The sequence below is a fragment of the Quercus lobata genome, chromosome 3 (assembly GCF_001633185.2).
Source record: "Quercus lobata isolate SW786 chromosome 3, ValleyOak3.0 Primary Assembly, whole genome shotgun sequence".
Classification (NCBI taxonomy): domain Eukaryota; kingdom Viridiplantae; phylum Streptophyta; class Magnoliopsida; order Fagales; family Fagaceae; genus Quercus; species Quercus lobata.
In genome coordinates, this window is record NC_044906.1 from 9698140 (window position 1) to 9718203 (window position 20064).

The 20064-nt window shown below is 33.4% G+C and overlaps 1 protein-coding gene across 1 annotated transcript; it reads right to left on the reverse strand.

Moving 5' to 3' along the window:
- Positions 1 to 7111: 7111 nt before the first annotated feature.
- On the reverse strand, positions 7112 to 18831 carry LOC115979486 (pleiotropic drug resistance protein 3-like). The gene is made up of 24 exons (XM_031101537.1): positions 18434 to 18831; positions 17836 to 17959; positions 17279 to 17364; positions 15116 to 15200; positions 14702 to 14861; positions 14519 to 14595; positions 13655 to 13708; positions 13470 to 13560; positions 13050 to 13351; positions 12686 to 12967; positions 12248 to 12561; positions 11895 to 12055; positions 11709 to 11812; positions 11110 to 11263; positions 10881 to 11018; positions 10708 to 10781; positions 10270 to 10602; positions 9884 to 10174; positions 9466 to 9549; positions 9201 to 9334; positions 8612 to 8839; positions 8157 to 8328; positions 7588 to 7842; positions 7112 to 7477 (listed from the first exon to the last, which is right to left on the reverse strand). The coding sequence occupies exons 1-24, from the start codon at positions 18829 to 18831 to the stop codon at positions 7211 to 7213; spliced, it is 4368 nt and encodes a 1455-aa protein (XP_030957397.1). The 3' UTR covers positions 7112 to 7210.
- Between the last annotated feature and the right edge of the window lie 1233 nt (positions 18832 to 20064).

A 20064-nucleotide genomic window follows, 5' to 3' on the forward strand; every position in this document is an offset into this window, starting at 1 on the left:
TATAATGCAAGTGTGATGCAATGCATGAGGTTTTAAACACATTTAAGTAACACCCATCCAAAAATTTCGCAAAACCTTCATCAATTTTGAAAAACCCCAAAATTTTTCAAACAACCTAGAACTTAGATCTAAATGCATGAAATGCATGAAGAATGAGGGATAGAGAGAACATACCAAGTGATTAAAGGCAAGAACATGCCAAAAATCACGTGAAGTGAAGGTTTAGAGAGAGAAAAGTGAGTTTGGAAGGTGAAAACCTTGAAATCTGTTGAAAGAGATCGAGGGTGTAAGATTTGAAATCGCAATTCCTCCTTATATAGAAATCTCATAAATCTCGATCGATAGAGAGCTGTCGAGAAGCTATCGAAGTTAAAAACGCGTCTTCCAGCTGTCGAACCTACTATCGAGGATCTATCAATGATCAAAAAGGAGGTTTTCAACACAAAGAAACTCGATGGATTGAGGTAGCTATTGAGCAGCTATCGAGGAGACAGAAAGTTTCTCGATTGATCGAACTAGCTACGAGAACTATCGAGAATGCGATAAAAAGAAGCTGAAGGGTCTCGATAGATAGCTTATCTATCGAGAGCTATCAAGATTGCTTAAAAACAGTTTTTCAAAGAAGAGAAAAACACAGATATGAATGCAATCAAGCATGCTACTCAAACAAAGATCTAAACAATATTTTAAGCTCTCAAAATCATCTCTCAACAATAAAAACGATGGGCATTTTAAATCCAAAACACACACACACACTAAACAAGTCTAACCAATTTTATATGTAAAAAACAAGTTAAGACAGTTTAGTAAGCATACATTAACACAAGTATTTCTTGTGATGGCCAAATCACATTGTACCTGCACATGTATCAAGAGTAGCAAAGAATATTGCGTATTATGTGTGAAAAATATCGCAAGATTGCATAAATGTCTACATGTTATGACGATTTGAGATACAAGAAAATCACTTTAACTCACACACAATCATAACTATTTATTGTGGATTATCACCTTCGAGATACATCCTATAACTCCTATATCTCCTAGAATACACGCTTGCAATCATATATAAAGCATTTTGATCTTTTTGTTTTTATTTTTCTTTGCATATTTTTCTTTTTAAGCAAATCATGCATGGGCATATAAGAGAGAGAAAAGAAATATCCAATTATGTTAAGCATTTAACATTCCACTTTTGCTATGCTAAAGCATACAAATGTCATTTCATGATTGGCGGACAATAGTGGTGAGATGGTTATTTATGTCTTTCTCTGAGGATTTTCTAGTCCTTCCCATCAAAAAGAATGATACGAGTTTTAAGTACAAGAGACTACTTAATCTTACTCATCACAAACATGAGTCACAAAGCTCATTTGCTTAGTTATGCATAGAGATACTCATCTAAGCTACAAAAGATACAAAGTTTAGAAAATTTTGTTTCAATGGCCATCCAATATACACAAGTACCAACGTACACAAACACACACTGTTTTTATATTTTTCTAATTTTTCAATTTTTTTATATGAAAAACAAAATAAAGTAAAACTGAAAAATAAACAAACAAAACATGTTAAACAAAACAAAGCAATGCATAAAATTAGACTAACTCAAAACTAGAAAGCAAAACACATAAGTAATGCAAAACAAAACACAAAGGGGAGAGAGAGAAAAAGTGATAGAATCAATTGGAGCCATTTTCCTTCCACACCTTGGAAAAACCTTTTCGTTTAGCAAACCCTTAATTTGATGGTAAGGAGGAAGAGTTAAAACTGATCAAGTTCGAAAAGAACATGAGGGCTTTGAGAAGATCTCTAAGAGGAGTAAAAGAGGATGGAAACTGATTCTGGTCTCCCGACACGATCATACTGTTACTCTTTTGAGTGGCTATCTACTTGTAGCAATTAGGTCGAGTATGTCCAACTGCGTCATAATGATGACAAAAATGTTGCTTTTTCTGCTTAGGCTTTTGAGAGTTTCCCTTCTTAGCCCTAGGGTTTTTAATCTCTTTCTTATCAAGTTTAAGGGGTGCTTTTAAGATAGATTTATCATTGTCTATGTTCTCACTAGCTAATTCATTTTTAACATTATTATTCTTAGTTTCAATATTATTAACAGGAGAAACAAAAACAGTAGTACTGGCAGAAGCAATACTAGGAGAAGAGAAATCATACCCTAAACTGGTTCGGTCAAAAGCCGGTTTCTAAAGACTGAGCATTTCATCAAGTAGTGCTTGAAGTCCTTTTCAGCTAAGCTCTGACTTGGAACAGTTCTGCCTCAAGCTTCTTGGTCTTCTCAGTCAAGAAATTATTCTTAAACCTCAGTGCTGCAATAGTCTGATTGGCTTCATCAAACTTTGTAGAAATTTCTTCTCGCTCAAGCTCCACATCACTAAGCTTCTTGGTGGCCAACCTATACAACTTCTCATGCTTTTCTAAGACCTAGTATAACTTTGCATAGGTTGTGTGGATGTCATATTGTTCATCTATCTTTTCAAACTTAGACTCTACCAATTCCTCTTCTTCATCCACATCTTCAACAATTCCTTCAGTAGGATTTACTATGGCAGTGAAGGCATTTAGAATTCCATCATCCTCAGGCTCAGTGTCACTCAACGTAGTAGCAAGTGCCTTGCTCTTCCCAATGGTCTTGAGATACGTAGTGCACTCTTGTTTCATATGATCGAAACCTTGACACCTAAAGTACTTTGGTCTTGAGAGAACAGTGTATTAACCACCATCCCTAGCATCCTTCTTTCCTTTGTCTTGGCACTTAGACTGAGAAGAACTTGACTGTCTACGGTCCTTGTCAAAGCCCTTTGCATTGACATTCTTCATAAACTTCTTGAATTGCCTAGTGATGTAGGACTTCATCTTAGAATCTTCATCATCAGAAGACTCATCAATATCACTATTCTGGGCCTTCAATGCCATGCTGTTGTTCGATTTCCCAATCCTCGTCAAACCTAACTCATAGGTTTGTAGATTTCCAACAAGCTCAGTCAAAGAAACTTTGTCAATGTCCTTTAATTCCTCAATAGTAGTGATCTTGACATGGAATCTCTCGGGTAGAGATTTGAGCACCTTTCTCACAATCTTGGGTTCAGGAATGGTTTCCCCAAGATTAAATGCTAAGTTTACTAGGTCCTTGAGCTTGGCATAGAACTCGTCAAATGACTCATCCTTCTCCATCTTGATCTCTTCAAAGCTTGTAGTGAACTTCTGAAGTTTTGAATCCTTAATAGCCTTAGTTCCTTCATAAGTTGTTTGGAGAATGGTCCATACTTCCTTAGCAGTTTCAGTGGAGGATATTTTCTTGAATTCCTCATTTGTGACTACACTAAATAGAGCATTCAATGCCCTGCTATTAAAGTTTTCCACCTTGATCTTAGCATCATCCCAATTGGTCGGCGCTTCCGTAGGCTTAGTCCAGCCTATCTCCACAGCTTGCCACACATTTTCATCTAATGACTGCAAAAAAGCTCTCATGCGTACTTTTTAGTATGCATAGCTAATGCCATCAAATAAAGGAGGTATAATAAGAGATTGTCATCTATCCATGACAAACAGGAGTCAATGAATCACACAAAAAAGATTAACCCTAATTAGAGTGTGCCTACTCTGATACCACTTGATAGGCCAAGAATGTATTGACCCCTTGTGATGAATAAATTGATTAATTAGCCAAATTTATTAATTAATCAAATTAACATACAAGATGCATGGTAGCACAAACAAATCATCAATTAAATAAAGTACGCAACGAAAAATAAATTGACACGGTGATTTGTTTACTAATGGGGAAAACCTACACGACAAAAACCCCACCAGGTGATTTTAAGGTCATTACTCCCGAGAATCTACTATTATCAAAACAAGCGTTTACAAGTAAAGGAATTCCAGTACCTTATACCAACCTACAATTAAACCCTTACCCCAATACCCAATTGGACTTGTTCTGTAGTGACAATCTCTCATTTTCAATGCACGGCTCCAGTACATGACTAACCATTTGTGCGGATCCAGTACACAACTTAATCACCAACTTAAGAAGGATGTTGGTTGCAAAGTTCTTTTATTCGTCACATGATGAAGATCATAAAGTTGCTTGGTCACAAAACCCTATGGTATACAAAAACACAACAGCTTCTTCAAGAGAAGGAAGAACTAGGGCAAAACTAGGTTTCTAGTCACACCTTTCTTCACACTGTGGAATTGTACTCTTGTGCAACTTCTGTAACCTTTTACGGCCCTTAAAAGTATCCTTATATATGTTTAGGGTTGTGATAAAAGAAAGCCCAAGCATACATTCACGGATTGGATGAAAATCAGCTTGAAAAATTGAACTTCATAAACCTCAATGATAGACATCTATCGAGCTAGCTTTTGATCCATGGGCTGAAACAGCTTTTAAATATCAATAGATGCTAGCTGTTTAGTTTTAAAATCCTGCACTTTCTGACTTGATTCTTGGACAGACTTGCATAGTTTTAACACTTGAACTTGAAACCTTGTTTCTTGAAGCATTAAACATATCCTAAATCTATCCAATTACAAGTAAAGTGCGTTTTATCAAAGGATTAGCCAATTACATAAAATGTTGACATATGTTCTTAACATTGAATCACATTTGTCCTAATAGACTTGATTCAAACAATCCTGCTACTCAAGAAAGTTGATTTAAGGGTTTTCCTTTACTTAACAAAAAAAAAAAAAAAAAATTATATAATGGTTTTTGAAGGAAGAATTTAATTCTTAAATGGTTTATACAAACACAACATTTGTTCAACTTCAAAAGGTCTCATCTTAGCATGGTGGTTCATATACCGTACATGTAATTTCTTGTTTTAACAATTTAACTTCTAATATATAAATATTGAACAGAGAAAACATTTGTTCTTAACTTGATCAATTACAACCTTTCTCACAAATTCTTTCTACACAAACTTTCATAAATATCATCTATCTCCAAAATCCTTTACGACTGAAGAATAAGCAAATGCCTATTCCCTCAGATCTTGGTCTGTATAATCTCTTCCGGGGATTAATAGCCTTCTTGTCAACATTGGCTTCAAGGTACTCTCGTGGGACCTTGAGCAACAAAATAACTTGAAACTATCATGGTCAACTCTTAAGACAGATGTCAACATGCATCTGATGCTGCATATTCAACCCTTCAGAATACATATTCTTTCTTCCAGTTCAACTTAACTATCTCCCCTTATCGCTTTGGTCAATCTTGCACATTTTATACATGTTATGATAAATCTCATGCCTAGTGAATAGAAATTTAGTTATAAATTTCTTAAAAAATCATTATCAAGTGATGCTATCTGACAAGATCATTGGCCAATTTATTTGTATTTTTTTGTGCTCTTTTAATGTAAGCTAAACCATCATATTCTTATTAACCTTCTATCATAGCATGCTTTTCCATACTGTTTTTTTGTGTATGTCAAACCCTCATGTTAAAATTTTCTTTTGGTCAAATTTAAACTAGAATTCAAATTCTAGTATGTGGTGAAGCATATTTTGTATTTAAGCAAATTTCAACTCATGGATGCACTTTTGAGAAATACCTACGAAAGAAACTCCTTCACCATTTCATAGTGTATCACATCACATGTTGAAACATGAAAGATGAGGTAGTTACTTAACCAAGTTCTCAGGTTTTGAGGTGAGATTATATTTTTTTCCTAGAGAATTAATATTCTTGTATTTTCCCAATATGTTAGTTGTAAGCATAAAATTAAGTGTTGTAATCTCTATTTTCCTTATAGTGGATTGATCGGGTTTGTCCCGTGGTTTTTTCCTCTACATTAGAGAGTTTTCCTTATAAAATTTGGTGTGTATTTTGAGATTGATTGCTTGCATGATAACTTGATCAATTACTACCAATCTTACAAAACACAACAAATTTTCCTATCATCATTGATTAGTACATCAATCAACAAATTACTTGCAAAAGGTCATGCACAAAATTGCGGTTACCATAAGTTTGGTATCAATGAACCAAGTAGCATTGCCAGATAATTGAAGTAGAGAAAATGTTGCATAGAAATACTAGAAAACCTTATAGCTAACCCTTTATTTCCAATAAGCTACAAAAAATCAGCATATTCATGTTATAGTTCTCAATGATCTAAGAAGAACCCAAAGCAGATAAAATGGACTTGAAAACTCAGAACATTAGTGCAACAGATCTTGCAACAACAGCTTTAGGTTTTTCAGATGCCAAATGTTAGTGAATACAATTAAAAGAAAAATTACACTTAAACTTGATAAATCTCCACACTTGGGATTCAAAATTTGACTAAAACATTAACTCCTCATTTACTGCATAAAACTTCCATGTCTTTTCATTAAATTTACTAGTTTATTATTTAAAATACTCCAATACCACAATGTCCTTATTTATGACTCCATATTGCAATGTAAACAAACCATTCAACATCCAATATGTAAGGGTCAAACTCTACGATTATATCCACCATTTTGGAATTTGCTGCAGGAGTGGTACAATATATAATCAAGTTCAACTATATATACATAAGTTTTCACATTCACAAATACACTATGGCCTCACTAGAGACAGTTTTGCAACCTTAGCTTATCAGTTCTGGAATCAAAAACTAAAAACTACCAAAACAGTTGAATATCGTGTAGTAGACTAAGGACAAAATTGCAACTACCATAAAGTTTGGTGTGAATGAAACAAGTAGCATTCCCAAATAATTGTAGTATAGCTAGGAACAAAGTGTAGCATAGAAGTATCAGCAAATCTAATAAGCTGACCCATGATATCAAATTATGACTATTTCGATGAAGAGATAGGGAACTTCAACTATCACCTACAATTTACAACATGTCCATTATAAAACTTGATCTGTCACGCAACAAATCCCAAATATATAGTGTGTTTGTGAATATGCCTTTCAAAGTTAGAATGTATAGAGTTACATACAACACAATATCTTAGGAAGGCAGTTTATAGACAATGCATGTTGTAATTTGAATTTCTAATGTTAACAATTCCTGTTATCTAAAATGTAAATACTATACACATAATTTTTTAACTTGATAAGTTTATAGTAGTTCTTATTACACTGAAGCAATACATTACTTGATAAATATACGACAGTTCTTACTACATTGAATCAACAATTACTTGCAAACTAAAGGGCTTGCAAGCAACGGACAACATCTCCATCCTCTACCTACGTTGGAATTTTAACTGTCCAATAAAGTATGAAAACAAGGATGCAAAAACAAAGGGGAAGGCAATGAGAACAACCGCCACAATAGCTAACTGGTCATGGTGATACCCAAAGTAATCTTCTAAGAATGCAACAACTGTTTTGGTTTCTCCAAATACCACAATCTTTTTATTTATATCTCCATATTGTGATGTAAGCATACCATTAAGTGACCAAGATGTAGGGGTCAGATAATACATCCAGATCCACCACTTTGGAATTTGCTGCAAGAGTAGAACAGTATGATCAGTTTTACTATATCTGCTTTTTAAATTTAAGTGCCCACACGTACTCTGTGGCCACAAGAGAGAGTAGTTTTGTAGCCTTAACTTACCGGTTTAGGAATCAAAAAACCAGCAAAGAGGTTGAATGTTGTGTAGAAGGCTGAGGCCAAAATTGCAGCTACCATGAAGTTTGGCGTCAATGACACAAGTAGCATTCCCAAATAGTTGAAGGAGAGCAAGGAACAAAATATTGTATAGAAGTACCAAAAAACTTTATAAGCTGACCCATAATATCCAATCATTGGATAGCTGATTGTCACAAAAATAGCAGTTTCGATGAAGAGATAAGGAATCTCCACTATTACCTACAAAATTAGCATCCACAACTACTAAGCATTGAATATAACTAAAATAAAAATAAATAAGAGAAGAAGAAGAAAGAAAGAGGTTCATATCAAGATATTAACTCTGCCTCTCTTTCACTCTTCCCTTTTTGGATCAAGCTAGCACATGTAAACATGTAAAAGTAGTTGGAAAAGATGTTATAAATTTCTCATGCTATCTCTCTCGAAGATCTAGCAAGAATCCAAAGTACATCAAATTTACAACATTTGAGATTACTCATAATGCCCTGAAAGCAGCCAACAATAAATTCAATTAGTTCCAGAGAAAATTATACCTGTGCAAATGAATAAGCCCATGAAGAGTACATCCCTGCAAATATTTCCCGATACATAATAGTTCGCTCAGTTGCAACATATGGTAGAACTGTTGAGCAGTTATTTATGCCCAAGAAGAGCACGGCAACATACATGGAACCAAATATATTGAACAAATTCTGCTGGTTATTCCTAATGGATAAAATAAGAATCAAAATTAGATATTTGCATAACTACAACATCATGCAGAAATTGTATATCTTACAGATGCACAATCTTAAGCAAAGAAAAATCTACAACCATAAGAATCACGCTTATTAGACAAACACTTCATAAAAGAAATTCTAGTTCTACTGTCACTTGCAATGCGCAAGCTCAATTTTGCCAAGGTATCCGGTAGGTAGGACTAGAAACTTTTAAAATGTAATAAACGTTCTGTAAAGGTAGTAGAAATTTTAGACATATTAAAACTTACAATTTTTTTCCTTCATCCCAATAAAGCACCCCAAAAATTAAAGCTGTTACAAGCGTATGCATGATACGCATAAGGTTGTATGCAGGACTCCTCCAATAAGCCAAATGTTGTTTCCATAGGCAGGATTTTAATTGTCCCCAACCATTTTGTGAAAAGCGTGTAGGAAAATACAGGTCTGTTGACCCAGGAGGTGGACTACTCAACTGCCTTACAAGCTCCATGTTTTTCCTGCAAATGGAATAATATTAGAAATCGCATCAAGTTTTAAAATGCCAATGCAGGTCATATGAAGATATATATCTTAAGGAAAATATTTTGTTCCACAAAATAGATGTTCTTAAGAGAGATTAGCACAACCTTGATACCTTATAACACAAAGGCCACATAAGGAAGGACAGACAAAACACAAGGCCATTCCCCCATGCATTTCAAAAAGGATGAAAAGCAAATGGTTTTTAATTTAATTATCTTTACGTCAGGAGAAGCTATGGCAGAAATTCCACGGTATCAAAGTTATTTAATAGAGACATTATTTCACATTATACAGCAACAAAACCAATGACAATTGTAGCTGAACTCAGCAACTCACTCGTATAAAGCAGAATCCCTGTACTTCTGGGCAAAATCTGCACCAAGTTCTGCTTCTGCGGATATAGAAGTGACCTCTAACATCCATGTTGCCGGATTGTAATTATTTCTAATCTTCGGAACTCCAGGGATACTCTGTCAACGTAAAAGTTCAGTAACAAGAAGATCAATAAAATTAATTACTCAAAGTAAATAGTATTACTTAAGGAAAATGAAAGCAGGGGGAAAAAAGCAATAGATAAAATGCGTTGCTACATCAAACTGACCTCAAAGTATTCTATAACACAAGCTGAATGTTGTCCTAATGATCCCGAGTATATTACATGTCCACCACTTCTTAGAAGAATTAGCTGCATTAGCAAGACAGGCATGAGATAAGTAACTATTCTAGATTCGATAACAAGAAAATTGTTGCTTATTATCCAACACTAGGGTCTCATATACTCTTTTTGTGTAGTAGGTTGGAATGCATCTCACAAATTTATAATCTGGTTGCTTTTTCCTCAGAGTACAATATTTTCTCCATTTCAGTCAAATCTAAAAAACTCCAGGGCCTTTATTTATTTCCTCAGTACAAATGCATGTATTTCTGAGATTAATAAAACTCCTAGGACAAGGTAACAGCTTCTTGGTTTTACAATTTTACTTACCCTTACAATTTTAAATTCTTATAAAAAAAATCACCTCATCAAATGCTTCAAATATGTCAATACTTGGCTGGTGGATGGTACAAACAATTGTTCTTCCTGTATCAGCTACATTCTTCACAGCTCGCATAACAATTGCCGCTGCTCTTGCATCCAAACCCGTTGTTGGTTCATCCATGAAGATAATAGACGAGTTAGAAACAAGCTCCACAGCTATTGTAAGCCTCTTGCGCTGCTCATTTGATAGACCATTAATGCCAGGTACGCCAACCAGGGCATCCTTTATTCCATCAAGCTCAATGGTCTCCAAGACTTCATTCACAAATTCCTGCATGACATGACACAGTAGCTTTCACAAAATATTATCTCAATGATGAATATAAAACCAAACCTTTGATTCATGTCAGCACATAGAGAACTTACAGCTTTAGTTTTTGAGTCTATCTGAGGAGACAGTCGTAGCCAAGCAGAAAATATCACCGATTCTTCAACTGTGATTTGAGGAGAATGTATGTCTGTTTGTTCACAATAACCCGACACCCTAGCAAACGTCTCTTGAACCTTGGGATACCCTCCAATTTTTATGTGCCCTTCAATATAGCCACTGGTCTTTCTTCCGGCTAAGACATCCAGAAGAGTTGTTTTCCCGGCTCCACTGACACCCATCAATGCTGTAAGAACACCAGGCTTCAATGCACCCGTAATATCAGAAAGAATTTGGAGTTTTTTATTGGTGAATCCCTTTTCTCTCATTTCCTAGAAGCCAAAAAGGAAAAACAATGACAGGAATTAATATGTTGTAATGTAAACAGCCATCAATTCAGCAGCAACCATAACCTTATATGAATTAAATGTAATTACCAAGGGGATGTCAACATAGTATTGCACATCTTGAAACACTACTGTTAAGGGTGTAAATGGTAATACCATTCTACCTGTTAATTGAGACAAGACACTCATTCAAATGTTGGAGAAATATATGTTTACAGTAATGATCTGAAGAATAAGCAGAAGAACAATAAAATTGATAAAACCTTTATTTGGTTCTATACTATTCTGCGCAGGAGAATTTCCAGACTTTTTTTCTAGACAGGAACCATCACGTGAATCTTCACTTCCCTGTATTTGGGAGAGCTTTTCATGCGAGATAACAGCACGAGACGATCCAGGAGCTGTTTATTAAACGATGATGAATCAAAATCTAGCTATTGTTGCATTGCTGTTTAAGTTAAAATATAATAACAATCAAGAACACAAACTTACACTTCAAGAAAGTTAAGGCCAGGACATATCCAATGTTAAAAACAATTATAAATCCAAATAGGGCACCGAGTGATATCCAATAAAGATATCCATCAAAGTTCAGTCCACGGCTTTCGAGTATTTCTTGCCCTATGGTGGTGTTTGTGGATAACATCTACAGACAAGAAAGGAAAACAAACTTAGCCAATAAGACCATATATATACTCTTGATGCTAATGAAAAAGTTAATTACAGAAATGGCAAGCTATTGACAGGTTTATATGAGGAGTATTAATGCACATGTCCTACAGCCAAATTAGTTGTTTAGCAGCATGTATAAGCAGACAATTTATTGCATACAATGTTTAATTGTAATTAGATTGTGCATTACTTAGTGCTTAGTGTTTGAAGCCGGCTAAGACATTAGAACATCAGCTAAGATTCACTATTAAGTAAGAATATTGGTATTCAAGAAATAACATGTTGATCAGAGATGACTGTCTTTCAATGCCGATCTCTTTGGAGGAGCCATACAACCAGTAGGTCTGCCCCTTGCTCATAAGTTGCGGTATTAGCTAAAAATAGACAAAGGATTATTTGTTATGTAATGAGAGACTCACCTTTTGCCATCGTGGAGCAAGAAATTCATTTAAAGAAAGGCCCATTTCTCCATATGTGATAGGAGAAACCCAGAAACCCCACTTCAACCAAACAGGCATAGAAGCTGCAACCAGATGCACAGCTCAGCTCATCCTTTTAATTGATTATATTAGAATGAGATTGGAGAAGAGGTAAGATAACCTTACATTGAGTTATAATGAAGCCAGAGAATACTAACAATATTAATATTGCAAAACTACCAGCTGTCATGGAAGCATTATTGGTCTGGAAGACTGATGCCAGGAAACGGAACATAGATAATGAAGATAAATGCACTGCAAAAAGAAGAATGAACTGACGGAAGAACCTGAGCACAGAGAAAACGATCAGAGATTCATAACTAAAAAAAAGAGACTTCTTGAGCAAAAGAAAGTACTAGTATAAAATGCTTTTTTGAGGTTATAGCACTTGAGAAGCTTTGGATATGCAATTTCTAGTTGATGAACCAAAATAGGGGGAAATGCAATAATAAATCTACATATTTTTATGTCAACCTCACCTTTTGGCTTCAGGGCTATATCCAATAACATAATAAGTAAGACATGTCCAAACTAGAGATTCCACAAATGAAATAGGAACCTTTAAAATACTTGATGGAATTGCATATGCCCAAGCTGGGTAAAAACAAAATGTTTTTTGTTTGTAGAAGACTTCAAGCCTTTGAATAGTCATGGACAACTCTGGAATTCCATCAACAAGAAGGATGATAAGAGCATAAAACAGGGAACCCATATAGTAATTTGCATGAAGAATATCAATATCCATCCGGGTCCGTAAAAATACAGTCATCGTGATACATGCAGTGATGACAAGCTGCAGATAGAACAGAAAAGGAAAACATATTTTCAGATTAATAGGTTTTCCTCCACCCCGGGTGGCCGTCCAAAAGAAGAAAAAAAAAAGAATGAGAAACAAACGCAAAAGTATGAATCTTCACCTGAGTTGTTTTGAATATATAGATGAAAGAATTCCTTTTCATGAGAAGATACTCCCTTGAAGCACATATTCTAAAAAGTTCCCATTTAGAAAGAGAATACACACTAAAGGAAAGAGCATCTTGATGGCTTTGGGATTTATCATATGTCTCTGAAAGCTCTTCATCTAGCTTCTTTCCATAAGGAGATTCCTTGAATTTCCTGGAGAACATATCAACTGAAACATAATTGTAGGGTACTTCCATTTGATACCAGTACTGTGCTTGATCTTTCCTAGAGATAACCTGCATAAAGATAGGATGAAGTAGTTCTTTCAAACAAACAATTTTTTTTAAAAAAGACAAGTATAGGCTTCTATTCACTTGCCTCTTGGACAAACTCAGCAACCCCTTTCCTCTCAGGACACCTAAAACCACAATCCTCAAAAAAATTTAGAACATGATCACGTGGACCATGATACACAATCTTCCCTTCTGACATTAAAATAAGATCATCAAAAATGTCAAAGGTTTCTGGTGCTGGCTGAAGAAGTGAAACTAGTACAGTAGCATCTGTGATATGCACCAGCTGCTGAAGACATGTAACAACTTGAAATGCAGTGGAACTGTCTAATCCATTTGTTATTTCATCCATAAACAAGGCTTTTGTAGGTCCTACAATCATCTCCCCTGCCAAAATTTAACTTGATTCCTGTGGTCAAAATTCTTATTGGAAACTGGGTTTAGTTCTCTCTATAACTAAAACTACTAGATAGCAGAACAGCTATCAGTCTTCTATTCAAATTACCTGTTGTCAATCTCTTTTTCTGACCACCAGAGATACCTCTTCTCATGGCATCTCCAACAAGAGTGTCGGCACAGATATCAAGTCCAAGGATCTGAGAAGCCACGGCAGCAACATATATAAACTGGTAAGGCAAATATCAATTACAGGGTACATGTTTACTTTCAGCTCTGTTAAAAAAGAATGACCTTTAGTATATAATCTGTTTGAAGGTTTCCTTTTAGTCCTTTGGCTGAAATTGCCTGTCAGAACAAGTAGCATAATCAATATTACAACATCTAATCTCTTGAATACCATTAAGAGGTAGGAACAAAATAATATCAACATGACTGTGTTGTGAAGTATTAAATAGACTTGCATAAGAATTATAGTATTTCAAGTATTCCATTTGATATCAATCAATAAATATACTAAATATACTCTTCTGTACATTAATTTATATCAACTTACATGATAATGCACACATGTAACCCATGCTGCTATAGAACATATTCTAATGAAAACATTCAAATACGTTGAGTGAAAATTTTAAATTAGCAACAACAAAAAAATAGGCCTGTTGATTCTTATTTATAGTTTGATTTAAAATCCAAAATGAAAATCATAATAGAATCACATAGATCAGATGTGAAATACTCATAACATTATGAAGTAAGAATCTAAATTTAAAAAGGAAACTAAATTGACGTCATATTTTTGTCATTCCACAAGCAATATAATATTAGCACCATCAGAATCCTACACATTTCAATGTCTTTTGCTAATAATATGATTGTTTCCATGTCTAGCAGAGAACGTTCAAGATTTGATCAATAATTTTTCACATCATTTTAGTAAAAACGTTTTCTCATGTAGTTTTATGGGATTTGTTTCCAAGTTTGTTGTTAAAAACTAGGATAAGCAGGTTAACCTTTGATGTTGATTTTTCATGTAGCAAAATCAGTTGGCTTCCCCTTATAATACATATAGAGAACAAAAACTCAGCCATGCTACAGAAGTATATATGACTACACAAACATGAAGGAAAAGAAGACTGGAGATGCAACAGGTACCTTCATGTAAGTGTCTACGTCTGGATCAGGAATAATTCCAGCTTCCTTCTCCCTTTTACTGACCTCCACCATAATATCTTCATTAGGCGAACAACAAATGGTGCTGTTATTATTGTCACTGTTGTGCAGTGAAGGGACATCATAACTAAATAATCTATAATGTGAACACTAAGGAATGCTTACCTGCTCGGCTTCCAACACCCTGACAACGTGCTGAAAAATCCAGTATTTCCCTCACAGTCATATCTGAAATGTGCTTGTCATTTTGACTAATATAAGCTGAAGTCTTTTGAGGGACAAACTCTTCTAGCTTGTATCCATTATAAGTAATCTCCCCAGTAGTCTATTGGAAAAAAGCAAATAGATAAATAATTCAGCACTAGCGAACAGACTAAAGTACATCCCATCGAAAAAGTTAACAACTCAAAAACTCAATTCATTTTTATGCGCATATTTAATTTTAAGGCAAGGGGATAAGCATATTTCAATTTTAAAAATTTAAGTTTCCAGGAGGTAGATAGGTTTAGCTTTGAGATTCTATTGATTTTTATATCTTCATTCTGATGGTTTATTTTTAGTATTGTGAAAGTGTGAAACCTTGAGAGATTGGTTTAAAGTTCCTGAAAGAGCCTTCAAAAGGGAGGTCTTCCCACCACCCGGGGGACCTAGCAGTAGAGTTATCCTGCAAGAAAGGTAAAACCATGTAAATACACTTCTTTCAACTTCTTTATTTCTATAAAAAAAATCCCATATGGCTTTTTATGAACGAGAACATGTCAATTGAGGAGGCAATAGAGTATGATTTTAGATAAGATAGAATGACAGAAAAGATTACAAATTTCCTGCCCAGATTAGTGTCTGGAAAATTCATAGCCGACCACAAAGTTTTGGGACTCTAATGTAGTTGTTATTGTTCTCGTTGTTTCATACAAGAAAGTGCAAATTGAAGGGATAATATTCCCAGTGCAAAGCATCATAAATTATGAGGGTAGTATATCAAAGTAGATTACAAATATCAAAGTATTATAACCTTCCCAAGTGAAAGTTCTGCAATGAAAATATCCAATTTTACCATTAAAATAAATACCATTTCGAAGATGTATGGACAAGCCAACAAAGTGATGAACCTAAATTTAAGTATATCTATAATTCTATTCATCCATGAGCTGACATGCACCACAGAAACAGTAAATACATATTTAACTTTCTTTTATCCAGTAAAAGAGATCCTTTGAACTTTAACTATTGCAATTTCCTTTACCAAAAATCTTTCGGTATTTTTTCCTTTTCAATTGATGATTATGTTTATTATGTATGTTAAAGAGCATTCAAGAAAAAATCAACTTGAAGTTCAGCTAAGATGAACAGGGTGACATGTACAAGAAATGATAGTACAAAACATGACTGCATCCATGATAAGTTTGAGATAGCAATTAGCAGCAAGATGAAAACTCAAAGACAATTGGTTCAGAGGGGAAAAAAAGGGAATGAATACTAACGAGAAATGATATATCCAAGTTCAAGGGACTACAATGACAATTGAAGAGGCTGAAATATAATTTTGTTCTAAAAATTTTGGTTTAATTTTGATTTTTTTCCCCAAAAAAGTTTCAACTTGCAAGTCCCCCGAAAATATATTTTAGCAAATTAAAAAAGGGTTTAGCTTGAATAAACCAAACATTGTCAAGTATTAAGTGTTCAAACTCAGCTCATTAACAAAAGTAAAATGTTCAAACTTGGTTCAAGCTCAAACCAAGCCTACAAATAATGTTTGAACTCAAGCTTGTCAAAATGTCTAAAAGCTTAATCTCAGCTTGTTCAACTTAATTCATTATTCAAGCCAATCTCAAGCTCAATATAAAGCTCATGAGCTTAAGATCCTACACAAATACATTATCACACCCATTTTAAGCATATTCTCCAGCCTATTTGATTTGCAAGAGTGTTCTCTCGACTCCCAATGAATGCAAAAACTTACTATGCTATGAGTCTATTTTTCAAGTCCATATAAAACTTATTAATAAGCCCATAAATGAGCCTAGGCACTTGTTTTTTATCAAGCCCTATTGGTCACGAGCCTATTCATTAACCTCTTTTTTTTTCTTTTTTCTTTTTTTTCTTTTTGCTTGGGCTCTGCTCATTTATAGCCCTACTTTCTAGTTTAAAGCTTACAAGGAAGACAAAAATGTATGTAAGGTAACAGAAGATAGCCATATCATATGCTTTATAAATTCCTTTTTCAATATGGCTATTAATTTATTAGGTATAAGGTCTGTTTTTTTTTTTAAGATAAAAAAAAAAATTAAAAAAAAAACCTTACTAGTTAAGTTTCAAGAAAGTTAAAATTCTAATCCAACTATAGTTTATTTAAGCTAAACTCTATTAGCTAAATTTCAAAAAATTTAAAATTTTATTTCAATAAAATTTTGAGAATTTTAAAATAAAATTTAAAATTTGTTTCAATTATTTTGATAATTTATCATAATATTTTATTTTAATATAATACAATTTACATTAAATATCATCCTTATATCAAGTAGCTTAATATATGTTTGTATTTCGTTAATTTAATCTAGATGAAACTCTATTTTAAAATGTCAAGTGACTCACTCAAATTTTGGAACTATTTTAAAATAAATTTATCTTTTACATAGAATTTTTAATTAATCCGTACATCGCATGTATATACTACTAGTATATTGAATAAAAGACTATAAAACCTAAATCATAAAATTGACTAAGAAAAAGGCATATAGCTACCTTCCAGGCTTTATGATACCACTAACTTCGTTAATTATGCTTATCTTAGCTAGTCGTGACTTCGAACCTGGTAGCTTAGTGAATACCTGTTAAGAAAGAAGGAAAGAAAAAATACTTGTTATAAAATATATTATAACATGGAAAAAATAAAGTTAAAAATTAAAAAAAAAAAAATTATTTTTATATATAGTAGATAATATAAACATTTTATATCTTTAATAAATTATAGTTTATTCAATTCAAAAAGATTCTGAAAATCCAGGTTTCTCCATTAGATTAATTGTCAACTGTCTTACCCCAAAAAAAAAAAAAAAAAAAAAAAAAAATGTCAAATGTCAGATAGCCACATCAGAGTACAGACAATTTGCATAATTGTATGCATTTTCACTTGCATCTGCACTATTTTTTTTTTTTTTTTTGCTAATTGGTCCTAACTCCTAATCCATTTTTCTTTGCTAATTGGCCATATTCATACTCCAGGTAGTCCAGAATCCATAGACAAAATAGTATATGATCAAGCTCTAAATAGTAAATACTCTTTAAAAGAAAGTACTTACAGAAAGCATGTTTTTAAAAGAATTCCATAGAGTTGGTAACGGCTTGCCATGAACCACCTCACACTCTACCTCCACACGCAGATTTTTGTATCTCAACTCCACAGTGGGCAATTCTACACCAACTCTGCAAATACAGTTCAGTTTCAACAAAATGAATCCTTCTTATATACAAGAACAAAAGTATAAATGAAGACTTTAAAAGAAGTGCAATATATACATTAATTAGCTCGTTGAGCAATGAAAAATAATCCTAAGAGCAATTAATATTAGCAATAATGAATAGTAGTATGAATGTTCATATATTGGAGTGCAAGTTTTTGTTTCTCTAATCTCTATTTACAACTTACTATGGCATCAATTCCATTCAAATTTGATTCTACATACATGTTTCTTGTATATACTTGCACATGATTTTTACTAGGAAAAATAGCAGCATGATATACTGCATAGTATGAATGTTCATATTGCAATGCAAGTTTTTGTTTCTCTATATTTGTATGACTTACTATGGCATCAATTCCATTCATAACGATTCTACATTCATATGTATGATTTTTTACTAGAAGAAAGTAAACAAGAAAGTAGAAAGCTCAATTACTTGTCTATCCGGTTTCTAATTTTTCTCAATAAGCGAAGGTTGTCATGCTCGATGTGCTTGATGAGCTTCTCTATGAAGACATGCCGTTCTTGAGCTCCAAGCTTGGTAACATCAATAACCCTTTTTTCTTTAGTATCAGTAGCACCAACATCATCACCATCCTCATCAAATAAGGACGATCTGAGCCGCTCAAATGTTGGCAATCTCTCAATTGCAGCCCACTGCAATGCATATACAGCATCAGCATCAACATCACCACCCTTTGTAGAGCTCAATCCTGAAGCACTGCTTCGGAAACTTGAGCTACGACGCTGAAAAGATGATCTAATGCTTCTTCCTATCTCTGCCAACTCAATTCTCAGTGACTCTATATCATCTGTACCAATCATCTGAGCCATTTTCGTTGAACTTGGAGAGCCTCAACTTGCAAGGAAAACGGGGTAGAAAGAGCTGTGTATATATATATATGTATAAACTTTGCTTATGTTCAATTGATGAAGTCACACTTATTCATAATAGGAAGTAAATTAAAACTTAATGCCGCAAACTATGGAGTTGACTTAGGCTATTTCTTTCTCTTTTCCATCTATATTACCATGGTTTATTACAAACGTCAATTAATTATCCAATAAGGTGTGGAAACGGGGGCGCTACTCTATATTCAGGGGGTTCAAAGGAACCCCCAGACTTCAAAAAAAAAATTTATATATATAAAATATTTTTTTATTAGTTTAATACTTTAATTTATTTTTAAAAATATTTTTGCACACCTTGACCTAAATTTTGAATATTCTTATTACAAGTATTTCTAACTCTAAAAGTAAAAGTGTTTGTGAATTGTAAATGTCACTCTTTTTTATAAATTTATATTATGTGTGAATGTGTCTAATATTGATTGTGTGCATTACTTTATGTTATAATACTATTCCGGTGAATTATGATGTGTGTGGATGCTTCTGTGTAAAATATAAATATAATATAAATTTATATAATTTAATAATTAGGAAATAAAGATAGTTTGTTACATGTGTGTGTATTGTTATCATGTTATAATAACTTATTGTTATCATGTTATAATAACTTTTTGTTATAAAGTTAGTAAAACTTAAGAAAAAAAATTGTAAAGTTAGTACTTGTCCAAGCATTTGATTGATTATGTAAACACATAGTGTATAATTTTATGCATGAATGAGTGTGATTATGTGCGTCAATAATTAATACAAAGCTAAGGTGTTTAATTTAGTCATTTAGCTTAAAATATTTTTATAAAAACAATAACAAATAGATAATAACAACTACATAAAAATAAAAATGTTAGATAAACTTAACAAAATAAAATAGTTAGAGGCTCATACCTACCCACATTGGCAATAGATACTCATAATGAACTATTATATAACAATTCAAAATTTGAAAATTTGTAGAAGAAAATTGTAAAACTTCATGTATTAATTTTTTTTGTCAATAACTCGATATATTCAAGTTCTTTTTTATTAAAATTTTTTAATAACCCCCCTAAACAAAATTCCTAGAGCCGCCACTGGAAAAAGAACCATTGTACGTATGTTTGTCCAAGTTTGATCCCAACATGATCTATTACTAAAATTTCATATATTTATGCTGTACCAAAT

Excerpts from the sequence above, each read along its gene's own strand:
- LOC115979486 (XM_031101537.1), bottom strand. The coding sequence starts at position 18,831 with ATGGCTCAGATGATTGGTACAGATGATATAGAGTCACTGAGAATTGAG. Across the intron at positions 17,960-18,433 it reads ATTAGAAACCGGATAGACAA|AGTTGGTGTAGAATTGCCCA; the intron begins GTAATTGAGCTT and ends CTGTATTTGCAG. Across the intron at positions 14,596-14,701 it reads GGGTGTTGGAAGCCGAGCAG|ATATTATGGTGGAGGTCAGT; the intron begins GTAAGCATTCCT and ends CGCCTAATGAAG.